Raw genomic sequence first — 15,363 nt, forward strand, 5'->3', positions numbered from 1 at the left:
ACCATAAATGCAAATTTGTCTTGAATTAACATATCTGATTAAAATAAACGATATAGCCACTCTAAATATTTATGCAAGTAGAAGAGTGGGCAGTGCTGTAATGATCCATGTCTTTAACCACAGTCTGCCTAGAAGTGAGTCATAAAATGTCATAACCTTTTCTCAGTAGACAGCTCTTACAGCTCTGTTCAGTGTGTCAGGTTGGAGCAATTCAAATGGTAAGCTAAACAGGATACGTGGAGAGCATTATTATACATTATCAGCTGGTTTTCATGATCATAGGCTCACATGTTTCCAGTAGGTAGCTGCGTCAGCATGCGTAGGCTGCAAAGGAACAAGTAAAGGTTTATTCCATGCTGAAAAGAGAAGAAAAGAAATGCAACGTTTTGGCTGTGGAGCCTTCTTCGGGTGTCACACGAAACGTTTTGGGTGCTGAAACATTGTGTTTCTTTTCTTCTCTTTTCAGCATGGAATAAACCTTTACTTGTTCCTTCACAAATGTTTCTTTTTGAAGTGATGGGCAGTGCTTGGCTATCATTTGTTATGACGTTTTCTGTAGAATCGGTTGGTGTTCACAATAAACATGACAGAAGGAGACACCTCTTGGCTCACGCAGCAGCTGTGCTGCAGGGTCTTGTACAGCACAGAAGTCACAATGGGCTCGTGAAAATGCTGAATTTAGGACAAGAAAGGGGATATGGAGTGTGAACGGTCTCTCTGTGACCTGCCGCCCCTCCAGTGCCTGCCGTGACCCCCGACCCCCACCCACTCTCCGCCATGTTGCTGCTGCCTGAGGCAGGGCAGGAGGCCCAGCTGGGGGGCAGAAGGTCCCCATGCGACACCTCCCGGAAGAAGGAGAAGAAGATGAGCATCCCGCTCACACTCCCCTCTGAGAGGAAGGAGGCCGGAGCCAGCGAGAGAGCTTCTCGGCTGCAGCAGGAGGTCCTCACCCTCACCAAGGAGCTCAAGTCACAGAAGGTAGATCTCTGTGCCGGGCTTCGTTTGCCCATCATACCTCGTTTCTCCTAGTGTAGCTCTCCGAAATTGAGTCTTTAAAACCACCTGGACCCATGACCAGGGCCTTCAACATTATGAGTCCTCTCCAGATTTTCTAGAAAACGGAAAACGGGTAAGCTGGTTTCAGGTAAACCAGCGACTATCTGTAGAAGCCACCTTCAAAATTTGAATTTTTTGAGTGATGAATAAAACTCTGACGTTTTTCAGCACATGCAGATGTTACCAGAATTTTGCAAAAAAAGAGTGCAACTGTGGTGTGGCAATTAGTGCTGCTACAGGATTTGTTGAATATAATAACATAGTTCTCTAGTTCTCTTTACTGGAAGAATATTTGAACGGATGTGTACAGTATTTGCAAAGGGTATTCCATTGTTAAGTTTGTCTCTGTTAATAATATTGATTTGGCAACGCATCCTTTCTCAGCTGAAGCTTCCATTTATCACCCTTTCTTGGTTTGTGTTTTTTTTACCTCTTGCTTCTGAATGAAAAATCATTTAGATTTTGCAGGCAAACCACAGCCTGGCTTTCACGTCTGCGTGAGCCTTATCAGATTAGCTTCTCATGCAGGGCAGGGGACTTTTTTTTTTCTCTGTGCAGAGGAAACTGAAAAAAACACATTTTCCTGTTTTATACCCAAAGCCTTTGTAGAACATGTAGCAGTTTGACACCAAATTTCAACTCGTGCATCTAGAAATCTGCTGTTGTACTGCGGTGGTACAACGGCAGTTATGACGAAGGGCTGCGGCAGTGGGGGTAATTCTTCAGCTTGAGCTAGTACTGGTGTATTAGCGGAGCTGCTAAAAAAAATACTTTTCTCTTCTCCAGAGGGTCCAAGAAACCTCTTATGGGCCTTTGCGATGAGCAGATAATCTAGTGCCACCTCCATAAAATGTACTGCATGTATTTAATGAACCCACAGGTCCAGAAATGCACTCAAGAGGTAACAGATCGATTCACAAAAAGGCTATTTTCCAGAGGTTTTTCAGGGTTTTCAGGGCCCTGCAAAGGTCTCCTGGAAACGTTCTCACTCTGTGGGGCACATACGGTCCGATCCCGGGTTCGCCCAGCGTCCACAGGCGAGCCCCGCGCCTCCCGCTGAGCATGTGGCCTGTCTGTCGCCCTTGTCCACCCCAGGAGCTGGTGGGGCTGCTGCACAAGGCCCTGGAGGCCGCCCAGCAGGAGAAGCGGACCTGCGCGGAGTTCCTGTCGGCCGAGGGGGAGCAGAAGCGGCTGGAGCTGCTGCGGCACCAGGAGCGGCGCGCGGCCGACCTGGAGGGGCGGCTGCAGGCCTTGCAGCGGGAGAAGGAGGAGCTGGAGCAGCGGCTGGCCCAGCAGGACGGCCACGTGGCTGAGCTCCAGCAGCACGTGCAGCTGATGATGGAGAAGAACCACGCCAAGCAGGAGGTCATCCTCAAGCTCTCGGAGCAGGTGTCGGCCTGCATGGCCAACCCCCACTGTGCCATCCTTAACAGCGTGAGCGCCGAGACCTTCCGCCAGCTGCAGGAGCAAGCGGAGAACCTGAAGGTCTGTGCGTTCTCGCGGCGTTAGGGGATCATCGCACTCCAAGGTTTTAAATCCAGGAATGGGACTTTTGTCATTCAGTGCTGATACTGATAGGTGAATTGGCTTCTGGGAGAATTGTCCCTGGTTTGAGTGTGAGCGTGTTTATGTGTACTCTGCGATGGACTTGCGTACCCCACGTTGTGCCCGTTGATTGCTGGGATAGACTTCAGCTCCCCTGTGACCCTGAATTGGATGAAATGGTCAGAAAATGGAAGGATGGATGTATTAAAAATGCAGCAATTTGCATTGAAGGGAAGTGGACTGTTTAATATTTGTCACTCACAACAATAAGCAAGGAAGCAGGGCAAGAAAAGGCATTATGAAAGTATTCCAGCACCAGGAAACCATCCTATTAGTTTGTGGCTTTGTTCTAGTTAGGCATTTGAATCTGAGTCAGTACTAATTTCCTGTTTATTTATTTTTCACTCTGATGTATATTTGAAACCCCAAGTTCAGCTTTTATCTACTGCTGTGATAAAGTACTTCCCATACCGTAGCTCCTGAATGATGTTCTGGTTTACTTTTGAGAATGCTAGCTGTGAATAACAGCTGTTCATTATGATCTATAGCTGAAATTAGACTGCATCTAAATTGTGTGCATAGGTGAAAATTATTTTTCTCAGAGAAAGAAGTGTTTTTTTTATTGAAAAGGAACATCCACTCTGTTTCAAGAGTACTCTGTAAATACTAGGATCTAACTGTGCTTTACAGTGGAAATCTCCAGTGAAATTCTGTGTCTATTCCAGTCTGAGCACCCTTAATAGTTTCTTTATCAACCTCATTCATTTATTGCTTACTTTTCCTAGGATGATATTGAGGCATACAAAATCCAAAACAAGTTCCTAAACTCAGAAATCTACCAGCTTACCAAACTGTGGAGGAACAGTTCAGAGCAGGAGAAGAGCCTGATGATGAAGGTGAGAGCTGGAGGCCTCATCTATGAGGACATGTCACGCCACCAGTTATGTATGAGAAGCAAATCAGAACTGGTCACAAAGTAGTTTGTCCACATAAACATTAGGCAAGGCTTTATCATGCACACAATAGTAACCATTTATTTTAGGAGTCTCCTGTAATTCATTTGTTAATTCTTCATACACTGAACACACGTGGGCAGTTCCTTTCTGAAGACTGACCAGGTTACAAATAAATAACTAAATGTAGCGTTTCACTAATGTAGGTATTATCTAACACTCGACAAGGTGTATGACCCTGAAAATAAATTGATGCAACACAGCATGGACTGTGTGGAGAGTGTGTTGCACTAGACCTAATAAAGACTGACAGGATGGTGTTGCACGGAAGACAGACAAGGGCAATGAATTTCCCCCATTTTCAAGGGAAATATCAGTGCTAATATAGACTTAGAGTAATATGGGTAATTCACACTGTCATTTTCCCTTTAGATAATAACATGAAACATCAAATAAAACATATTATAGTGTACTTGAGAAGTTCAGAGGAATCAATGTAGGCTTCCTAAGATAAATGAGCTAATGTCAATGATGAAAGTCTTACTCTGTAACAATGGCCCACCACAAAACCACAGTGAGGCCAGAGAGCCCAGATATATCGCTGTCCACACAGCCAAAACCACAGCTAGCAACACTTCTCTTCAATTGCAGATGCAGTACATAACACAGTAAGAGAATGAAGCATGAATGGACAAGTCTAGCACCTATTTGCCCATATTTAGAAAGGGTATTTTTTTCTAAAGAATGCTTCCATTTTTTATTGTTCTTATTATTTAACAGCAAAGACTCAGTCCCCTACCAACATCCGTGAAAGTGTAATAAAGGCATGTTTAGAACAGTTACAGCACTGTTGTTTCTCTGGTACACTGGGCCTCTCTTCAGGAAGTACTTATTGACTGCAGGTGAACCATAATGGACCATAGAGTCTGTACTTGTGTTACTAATAGTGTTGCAAATTGATTAATGGAAGATCTCAACCTGACCTACTGTACATGTCCCAGGCCGTCGCTCAGCTTTAAGCATCTTTCTGTTTCTGCCCAGTGCGCCTACCTGGAGGCCAAGTACTGTCAGATGGAGAGCAAGTATCTGCTTCGTCTTCGCAAGCTCCAGGAGATCAAGGGTCTTGGCACTAAGCAGCAGGAGGAGCTCAAGAAGCTGATTGAAGATGCACTGAAGGAAGACATGAAAGATGTGCCCAAGGTCAACCCCATTAGGTATGCAAGTCCAAATGCAAAGGTCTCTCTCAGGTTTCTTGACATACACAGCCAAACACTGTGCCCAACTCTCATACTGCAGATGTTACCCTTTATTCTCATGTGAAATTGAATCAGAGCTTGTGAGTTTGTTTTATTGTCGAGGAGAACCTGAGTCAAGGTGGTGAGTGGAGAATACAAGTATCATTCATTCTCTTTAGCAACAATTTCTAGTTCTCTAAACTTGGGCGTCATTTATAATTCAACAAAATGGAAAATTGTTGGAAGGAGGTGACTCCTTTTACAAGGCCCTATGAGTAGTCAACTTGAACAATGGCAAAGTTTGAGCAGCATTGATGGGCATGCAGATGGCATACAGATGTAAGGTGCTGTTCAGTGATCAGACAAGGATCCCAAGGAACTGAGATCACTTTCTACTCAGCTTCATAACCATCTGAAGCAGCCCTTGCCTTCTTTTGCCCGGTTCAGGGAGCACGATGAGTACGGCTTCAAGATCATCCCAGACTATGAGGTAGAGGACATGCAGCTGCTCGCCAAGATCCAGGCCCTGGAGATCCGCTCCCATAACCTGCTGAACCAGGACATGGTGGACAAGCCCCTGCTGAGCCGCTGGGCGCACTACATGGGCGGGCGTCCCTCTGGCAAGCTGGTGCCTTCGCCGGAGCTGAAGGGGCTGATCCGCTGCGGCGTGCCAAGGGAGTACCGGCCGCAGGTGTGGCGCTGGATCGTCAGGACCCGCACCCAGGGCCTGCGGGAGTCCCACCCACAGCGCTACCAGGAGCTGTGCAGGAAGGGCGAGGCCCTGCAGCACCCAGTCTCCCGCCAGATTCAGCTGGACCTGCACCGCACCCTCACCAGCAACCAGTCCTTCGCCTCCCCCACCAGCCCCGCCGTGCAGCAGCTGCGCCGGGTCCTGCTGGCCTTCTCCTGGCAAAACCCCACCATCGGCTACTGCCAGGGCCTCAACAGGTCAGCTGACTTCCGCTCTCCGCTCCTCCCCTTGGCCTCGGGTAAAGTGCTCTGTAAAATGCCTTTTCCCTCCTAACAATTCAGAATATACTGCGCTCTTTCTAAGGAAGTCAGTACAGAATAATGGATATGCAATGTGGGGACTCCAGAGTGTTTTTTCTTGTAGCAGCGTGGTCACCCTCTAACCTGATCTCCTCAGGTCTGAGAAGCTCAGCGAAGCTGGGATAGGGCAGTATTGGGATGGGGGGACATGTGAGGAGAACCAGGAGACTGCTGTAAAAGTGGTGTTGGTGGACCAGTAGGTGGCACTCTTCCCACCTGGACCAGAATATCAAAACCATTGCTCTAGTACAGTGGACAGGGACAGCTGTGGTGTACCCTGCCCTTCTACGTCGTTAGCAGTCTCTGGCACCTAGGTTGTTAATCGGAGAAGCAGTGTCTCTACTCCATCTGATCTGCTGGGTCGTGGGGCTGATTCTGCAGAATGGCAGCTGTCAGCCCCCAGATGAGCGCAGCACTTCACTGGTGAATGGAAAGGGTGTGTCCCAACTGTGGAGTGGTTTTGTATACCTGGGATGACGCTATAAAAATTATTAGTAGTACACTGAAAACTCTTCTCACACGACGAATCCTTTTGACTACCTGGAGATGGGTTGAGATCGTATTTTCCATTCTAAACTTGAGAGCACAGAATAAAAAAAAACATTCATTTTAAAATATAATCAGGAAATAATGTGATTATATTTGCAATGAAATTGTTGCAGTACAGTAAAATTCTGAATAAATTGTTTAAATGTAGTATCTCATAATGCTAAGTTCTACAAAGGCTTTAAGGTAATTTCTCATTTTTAATTTTAATTTTCAGTATATGTCATGTAGCATGGAACATGAAGTTAGTTGCTAGTGATGTTAATCTCATTGAATTATACAATTTCTGACTGTCTTATTAAGAAGCACAGCATATAAAGAACAGCTTTGGTCTCAAGGTTGTAACTACCAGAGGACTACCCAAGTCCTGAAGTCCAAGTAAAGAATACATTTGAAAAGTGAGAGTGATGGTTATTAATGTAATTTGGGAAGCACAAGGGAAACACAGCCACCTAGTGGATCTCTAATTGTAATCTTGAGACATATAAAGAACTGTGACACACTTGAGGCTTGGGGAGTTGTAAAAAATCTAAAAAATAGGTGTGCCCTTAGAAAACAGACACAAACACAGCCATAAGGTATAAAAATAGTGCTCTTTGTTAACAGTGTGAGGAAAACTGCAATAAAATCCCCAAACCAGAATAAAGGTTTAAGGTCCTCTTTGAGCTACAACCTAACATTTCTTAATGTTCATCTTTAATAGAAACCAGGCAGCCAAGCTGCTTCCTGACTTCAAAAACACTCACATCACACAGGCCCACAGGCCCACAGGCCCACAGGCCCACACTTTGCCCTCTGTTCAGTCGTTCTTTCACTCTTCTCTCCACTTGCTCCTCTCCTCCTTCCTGGTTTTTAAGTCATCAGCCGACCAACTATCTTGTAGCATCTGGTCAGGTGACTGAGGGCTCCAGGACTTTCCAAGGAGATTTGTGGGAAATGTAGTTCAGACCAGAGAACTTTACATCCCTTCACAGAATGCTCAAAGAAAAGTGCTTGGATATAAGTAGTTGGATATAAATGTTTGTACTGCCCAGCAGATTTGAACCCAGGTTTCGTCCAGGAAATCTGAGCACTGAAAGAGTACTCTTCATAAAAAAGGGGTTTGGTGTCTTATTTATTTGAGGGGACTGAATGAACCTTCAGTGGATTAAGTGGGTCAGAATGGCTGAATGGCCCCTATTTCATAGGGATAGAATTCCAGGTTTTTGATGTCTGGATTAAGTAGGAATCTGAAACTCAGTATCAGTATCCGTTACAGTGTCTATATAACAGTAAATCATTGTGCGTGGTGTATTTGTGTTATTTATTGTAATAAGTTTCTCTTCAGCCCGCCTAGATTAGGCTGCCTGGTCAATATTCTGTTATCAAGCTATACTGGAGTATAAAGAAACTGTGCTGTGATCGTTCGACATTCCCCGATTTTAAGTGGTGAAACTAGAATTTTCTCACATAGCATGCTGGTCTCAGGGCCTACGTTTTAATTATTGATTTGATTACAGTCTTATAATTTCATCAGCGCCCTTATTTCCCCTGGTGTGGAGATACCCAGGGATCTGTGTGACCCTGACACGTCTCGGGTGTAGCACGTGTGCAGAGAGGAGTGTGACTGGGACTTATCTCTCCTAGGCTGGCGGCAATTGCGCTCCTAGTCCTGGAGAACGAGGAGGACGCTTTCTGGTGCTTGGTGACCATAGTAGACTACATAATGCCTCAAGACTACTACAGCAAGACGCTCACCGCCTCCCAGGTACCCTCCCACCTCCACATGTCCTTCGGTGAACTCACGCGGCACTGCCGCCTTGAAAAGAAATCATAAATTAACTTTTCCTCACACAGTGTTTAAAAAAAAGGACAACCATTCAACAATTTTCTAACATCATTGTGTTCCCTCATCTCAGCGTAATTTACGGACGTTATTTCTGATCTCACCTAGCCGAGAAACTCATGTTTTATATGAATCTTTCCTTTTCTGTGTATGTGCAATGACTGTTTTCCCCTTTGTCACTTGCAGGCTGACCAGAGAGTGCTGAAGGATTTCATGGCTGAGAAGATGCCGCGCCTGATGGCTCACTTTGAAGAGCATGACATTGACATCTCCCTCATCACCTTTAACTGGTTCCTGGTGGTGTTTGTGGAGAGTCTAGCCAGTGACATCCTGTTGCGTGTGTGGGATGCCTTCCTGTATGAGGGAACTAAGGTAGGGTGGAGATTCAAAGGCTTCTTCTGGACCTCTTTTTTTACTTTTATTTTGAAATAATGGCCCCATTTTAAACCTAACTTGAAGTCACAAAACATAGCGTTGTTATTAAATGTAAATTATTAAAAGTCAAACTGCAGGCTTGCAGTTTGACAGCGTGCTTTGCTAATCTTATTAATCCCATTCTTCTCTGTTGTACTGCTTTCATTAATAAAGTAAAATTTTCTACTATGTTGAATTTGCTCAACTTAGGGGGAAAAATTCTAAGAGTATGTGGTTCATTTCTGAAAATTCCCAAACAACCCAGCTTGAGGAAGAGTTATCTGTGATGTAAGAAAATGCCAGAACATTAAAGAAAAACTTGGGTCCCATCAGCCAAACATATGGAATCAAAGAAGTTCCAGTGAACTGGCCTTTTCTGTTAGACATGGCTACTTAGTTCTATAAATTAATTAATCACAAAGAAACCCTGTGCTTCCCTTCACTGTAGCTCAATCTACTTAAGATTCAGCACGACCCTCTGTCCTAGTCTATATTCTGAGCTTTAAATTAAGACTTAATTCTGACTTTTTGAAGAATCTCAAGGCCCCAGTCAAATGTCTTTATTGAATGATAGAAAACAGTTTTTTAATCTATCCATGTATAACGTGCAGATATAGGAAGGTTCCAGGTCATCGAGTTTGCTCCTATCCAAGCCTCTGTTTGGTACAGTATGTATGGCCATTTGCGATGGCCATAGCTAAGCACAAAATTCGTGTTGGTTACTGTTTTAGGGGATTACCTGTTTCCGAAATATTAACCTCTTTTGATTGCACTAAATAGCCCTTTTATACAAATCCTAAAAAATTTGAGAAAAAGGAAAGTGGCACATCATCTTAATTGCTAAGCTTATAATGCTAAATTCAAATATGTTTGGACCTGTGAACATTAGAATAGTTTAGACCAGAAGATCCAAGATCCATCAATCTTGTGTCTTATTTTTTTTTAAATCAAGTGAGATTTAGACATCTTTTCTCTCTACTCACAGATCATGGAATATCTTTTCATCAGGTATAAAACTGAGACAGAGCTTCAATCAGGGGTCTATGATCTATGCTTACTGTTGTCTGTGGAGTATCTTCCTTATTTCTCCTTTTGTTTGTGACATACTTTACTGTGATTCATAGGATTTTGTTTCTTCTTGAAGATGTACTGCTTTTTTCACAAGGAATTTCCTCTTGCTGCTGGCAGGAATAATACTGTACTTTATGAAGTAATTCAATCTAGACAAAAGTTTAAAGATCAAGAGTTTATATTTTTTACCAATGTGCAAGTGACTTTCATTGCCCTTAGCATATAGAGAAAATGACCTTTGATAGAGCACTTGCTCAGTAAATCGAGGTCATTGAGTACAGAGCAGATATTCCCCATACTGAGTGAAGAAGCACAGTGAAAAAGGAGACAACTTCAAATGAGAAGTTACCAGCTGTAAGTGAACACAATTGCTTTCGTCTCCGACACACACATCATTAGACTTCCATTTTTCCCTAAGGACGTGGCACAGGAAGAGGTAATTACTTTTGAAGGGTGTAGACTAATGGGAATATGGCTTTCAAGTGGGGCCTCAGCTATAGTGGATTAATGTAATAGTGGATTCAATCTCATTATACTACATCCTCACCACTCAGAATAAACAAGCTAAACAAGAATCACAATGATCGCAGGCGCAATTCCTATCCCATCTGAGCGTTGTTTATTATGTAGTATCTGAGATATCAGTCATTCCATTCTCGATGTGGAGAATCATTCCTGGTCATTGTTGCGGGAAACAAGAGTTGTGGATGTTTCAATAAACGTCATTGCACAATGTGCAATGGCAAATTTTTTAACCGAAATGTTCAAAGTGCTTGCATTTATATTTTTTAGGTGATATTTCGCTATGCACTAGCCCTCTTTAAGTATAAAGAAGAGGACATCTTGAAGATTCAAGGCAATGTGGAGATCTACCAGTACCTAAGGTTCTTCACCAGGACTGTCTCTGATGGAAGGTAAGACCTACGCCCGCTAAGAGATGCGCAGTTTCATGGATACCGACAGGAATCTGGGGTGGAGATTTCAGCTTGAGCACATTGACATGTCTACCAAATGTGTTCTTTTTAACTGTTCTTATGACAGAAGTCACCTCCTTCTTATTATATATTCATCCATCCATTTTGTCACCCCTTAATCCAATTGCCAGAGCCTATCCTGGCAAGGCGAGCAGCGGGCACAAGACAGGGTACACCCTGGACGGGATGCCAGTCCATCACAGGCTGACATATACAGTAGACACAGACACGCACACTCTCAAGCCCAGGGCCAGTTTTCCTCGAAGCCATTGACCTTACCAGTATGTTTTTAGACTGTGGGAGGAACCCCATACGAACATGGAGAAAACATACAAAATCCACACAAATAGCATCCCAGGTCCAGAATTGATCCCAGGGCCCCAGCAATGCTAACCACTCGTTTACTTACTCATGAGCAAGACAAGGTTTGATTATAAAAGAGGAAACATGTCTGAAGCTTTAATTTCAGAGCTATTAAAAGTACACATTCAGTAAATGCCTTATCTGTTGCGTTTTACTCATTTGCAAATAAGAACCTATGGAAAAGAAGCAAAAGCTGTTTGCTTCAATTTTATGCGGCTATACATGCAGTTACAATTACTGACTGCACACTTCCGAAGTCCCCGCTGTAATTATAGCCAGTACCCCATGCAGAATAAATCCATACAGAATACTCAATGCTCAGTCTTTAAAAAAAAACATAGCCTAAAATAAACATTTGAAAATAATATTCTGGCTTTTTTTCATAATAAATATTATGAAAAATATTGTTTTCCTAATTGTTGTTTTCCTGTCTTTAATGGGCTCCTTGAGGTGTCTATAAGGGATAGTGCTGGGCTTACTTCATTGCAAAGGCCTGAAAGATGCATCTGAAGTACATTTACCCTCTGCGTTTCAAATATGAAACATCTTTCTTGCTGTTTTCATTTTTATATTATATTGATCAGCTCTGGGAAATCTTTCAAGGTCTTATGATGCAGTAGTTAAACTACTTTGAGATAATGGTTACGGGCATAATCACCAAACTGAGAACGAACTAGAACACACATAAGAGGGCAAAATGTTTAGTAATATCAGTATCTTTCTTACAACAAAGAAGTGACTTTGGCCCTGCAATAGGCGAAGCTTGGTTCAGCACAAAATTCAACACAAGGCTGTTGCTAACTTTGTTCTTCCTCCACTCTGGCAACAGGAAGCTGATGAACATCGCGTTTTACAGCATGAACCCCTTCCCGATGAAGCTCCTGAGGAGCCGACGCGATTTCCACAAGGAGAAGCTGCAGGCAGAGCTGCGGGAGCTGGAGAGGATCCAGAAGGAGTTTGTGACGGAGACCGTGGAACGCAAGGACAAGGACTTGGACGTTGGCATGAGTGAGGACGACGAGGACATGTAGGCCCGCTCTCTGGTCAGCCCAAGGACCACATCCAGCCAAACCGTACTCTCAGGAGTCAAGGCTTCGACTCTGTGGAGGGACCGTACCTTTCAGTCATATAATAGGTTCTTCCTGTCTTCAGGTGAAGCTCCAACTAAACTGGAGCTACACCTGCCAGACTGTGTGGCAGCTCCATGACTTTCCTCTTGCTTCTAGCTGCGTCAAACCCAACCTTGATTTCAGCCGGAGAGAACTGTGCTGTTTGCAAACCTTGACTTGCAGAACCAAGAGAAAATGTTTACCCAAGCAATAAGCGTGTTTCATTGAGATGTACTGAGATATACCACAAGTAAATATACACAGCCACATTTTCAAATAAGTCACCCGAGTGTTTGTTTTTCACTGGCTCAGTCACAGCCGTGCACAGACAGCTAGTTCACCAGGGCTGTGAAGCGTCACTGGAGGCACTCAGAGGAAATGTCCAACTGACTGTGGATCAGTAGAGAGGGGATAGTACCACTTTAAAACACTGACCAGATTCACCCCAGATGTAAGTATATCAAGGTCTGGAAAGCAGTAGTCAAAATGGCTTAATGTTCTTGGGACACCTTAATATTGATTCCGAACAGGCTGTAGTGACACAGACCGTGAATACCAGCCTTATCTACACAATCTCTCCTAGATAAGGTAAAAGAGCAGCACCGAGAAAACAACTTCATTAATATACTGCGAGTGCTGTGTGTGGATCCAGTTAAATAGTTGCACAGGCAATCTTGAATATATACAGTCCGTCACATTGTGGGTAACGGAGTATACATACTGTATGTAAAATAATGAACACAACTTGAGGCAAAGCCACATTTGTTTCTTGTCTCTTATCAGTGCCTTTTCTATTATTGATTTGAAATATCTCCTTTAAGTAATAAGAAAAAGAAAGCACAGTATTTTTTGTGATGACCACCTATCTGAAAATATGTCTGTAGAACAGATGTTCAGCTCTAGCAGTTTTTTAATGCAAGTGTGGGCTACATGCTCATTTTTCAACAGCCACAAAACACCTAGAATCTCTATCACCGGTTCTCATCTTCAAGGGTCACTTTTTACAGGGCTTTTGAAATCTGCTGAGGGCTAAACAGCCAGACAAGATGCTAATTTTGACCGCCTAGTATTAACGGTAATAATTAGTGATGTCTGATCGAGGCCTCTGCTGGAGTGTTAGAAGGGAACAGACTATCTCAGGGGGACCTGTTTTTAACAGCTGTGCTGTCTGACTTTGACCTCTCAAACTCTGCATCTGAAAAGCAAGAATCCCCAGGTTCTACTATGCAGGAATCCTGCTTTTCACTCAGAAATGACTGTGGAAACATTCCTTAAAACCACACAGCTGTCAAATATTTCCATGTATCCATGTGGTGTCTGTCTTCCAGCGTTGCCTCTTGTGCCAGCTACATTTTGCTACAACCAGTAACGCAGTGAAATGAATGTGGGTGTCGTTTCTTAAATGTCATTCGGCATGACTATCTCATTTTTACTACTGTTCTACTAGAATTATAGCTGGTTGTAGTAGCCTTAATAGGAGTCTTCTTTGAGACTAAAATAAAGAAGTGCTAGTACACCAGTTTGGTGTGAGATTCCACAGGAAAATGGCAATGGCTGCCAACAGTGGTGTGTGGGTTAGAACATGTTCCTTTTTTCCCCAACTTGATCCGTCTCAAGTGTTAACGTGATTTAAAAACATTCACAGAAAAGGACGAAAAATAAAGATACTGCTGACCTATTACTGGTTGCAATTCAAAAAATCTTCTCTGCGCCTGAAAGCTGAACACGTGTCTACATCCATAAGCAAATGTATTCCGTTATATCCTCGTATTTGAAAGTCCTCGAGTATAGATTGATGTGTGCTCTAATGAAATGCTACGGTCTGCTTACTAGGTTGCAAATGAGGCATTGGATTTTATTTTGTCAATGTTATAAATGGTTTATCTGTAGAATGTTTTTCACACCCCCATTTGTGGTTATGAACCAAATCTAATGAGGTATTTTCTCATGGAATTTGTTTGTTCGCAGGAAAAACGGTCTACAAGTTTGCCAATATGTTGCCTTGGCAATTCATAGGATTGTTTTCCATAGATGTGATGACCATTTCAAGGATTCAAGTTCTTACACTAAACTTACTTTGCTAAAACCTCTTTTACAAGAAATGTGTTCACATTTTAGCTTTATGTACTATGTACTGTATTTAGTTTTATTCTAATAGTGTGAGATAACTTTAGAAATGTTATTGTAAAAACAAGGACAGTTTTTCACCATTCTTTCCCTCTATAAATCTACTGCATTTCTGAGAACAGCATCACTGCACTTTTCATCTTCTTACACAGTACTCACGAATTGAATAAATAATCTGAAAATTATTCAAGTTCATTATTTAGCCAAGACCAGCATACCCGTGTTAAAAAAGGAAAGTTACATTGCCTAGTTCTTTCACAAATTTTCTTCAGACTGAGAAGTGTTCTGCACTTAACACAAACCAGAAAATAGACTAAATAGTCCAGTAAATGTTTGGCCTCTCGATTAAAAAAAAAAGCTCTTGTCCTAATTTGTTTCACCTATTTTCGAAACCGGATAAGCAAGTACATTTTTATTCAAAGTACACACCACATTTGTAAATTTTATCAAATAAAGGAACACTTTTCCAAACTCTATTTTGTTCTTTCTTGTTAAGACAGTTGTTGCAGTATCTACACACCCAAGAAGAAAGATACAAAAACGAATCACAAAAAGACTATGAAGACAGTTGTTGTTAACCTCCATCAGGCTTTTTGTCCCTCAACTTCAAACATTAAATTTCCCCCCAAAAAAATTCTAGAATAGCAAGGTAAAGAATTTTTTAGAAAAGCATCCAGAATGGCTTAAAACTATGTCCCCCCCCTCAAGAGGACAGCCTAGTAAAGGAAGCATAGCTTTTTTTAGTTTTTGTAAATCACTGTTCAGCAGTTTTTAATAAAAGGGAAACCACAGTGAACAATTTAAAACTGAAAGTGAAAATTAAAAATGAGGTTTGCATAACTAGGGGAATTAAAGCTCTGAAGTCTGAGTCTTAGGAGACTTTTTTTCCCCAAAAAAATATTTTTAAAAAGAGAGCACTAAAAAGTCAAAGTGAATCTATTTTGTCGTTTATTGTTTTTCTTTCTTACATTAGTGTTGAAGCCAGTGCTGTGTAAAGAACAGCCTTGCTCTACTGAGGCAACCTTTTAATGATTCTTTAAAAGGTTGAGCTGTGCGTTTCAGGAAATGTGCCCTGAAGGCCCGAGTCACAAATTC

The 15,363-nt window shown here is 42.6% G+C and overlaps 1 protein-coding gene across 2 annotated transcripts in view; it reads left to right on the forward strand.

Moving 5' to 3' along the window:
* The window catches only part of tbc1d2 (TBC1 domain family, member 2), a 40,943-nt gene extending 26,204 nt beyond the window's left edge, over positions 1–14,739 (forward strand). For both annotated transcript variants that reach the window (XM_088916762.1, XM_088916767.1), the window contains exons 6-14: positions 740–978; positions 2,152–2,541; positions 3,387–3,497; positions 4,596–4,768; positions 5,237–5,737; positions 8,012–8,132; positions 8,397–8,582; positions 10,488–10,609; positions 11,862–14,739. In XM_088916762.1, coding sequence (XP_088772888.1) covers positions 740–978; positions 2,152–2,541; positions 3,387–3,497; positions 4,596–4,768; positions 5,237–5,737; positions 8,012–8,132; positions 8,397–8,582; positions 10,488–10,609; positions 11,862–12,063 — 2,045 coding nt within the window. In that variant the 3' untranslated portion in view covers positions 12,064–14,739. The remainder of the gene's footprint in view (positions 1–739; positions 979–2,151; positions 2,542–3,386; positions 3,498–4,595; positions 4,769–5,236; positions 5,738–8,011; positions 8,133–8,396; positions 8,583–10,487; positions 10,610–11,861) is intronic.
* The last annotated feature ends 624 nt before the right edge of the window (positions 14,740–15,363 follow it).

This window comes from Atractosteus spatula, chromosome 1 (assembly GCF_055471065.1).
Source record: "Atractosteus spatula isolate fAtrSpa1 chromosome 1, fAtrSpa1.hap1, whole genome shotgun sequence".
In the NCBI taxonomy this organism is placed as follows: domain Eukaryota; kingdom Metazoa; phylum Chordata; class Actinopteri; order Semionotiformes; family Lepisosteidae; genus Atractosteus; species Atractosteus spatula.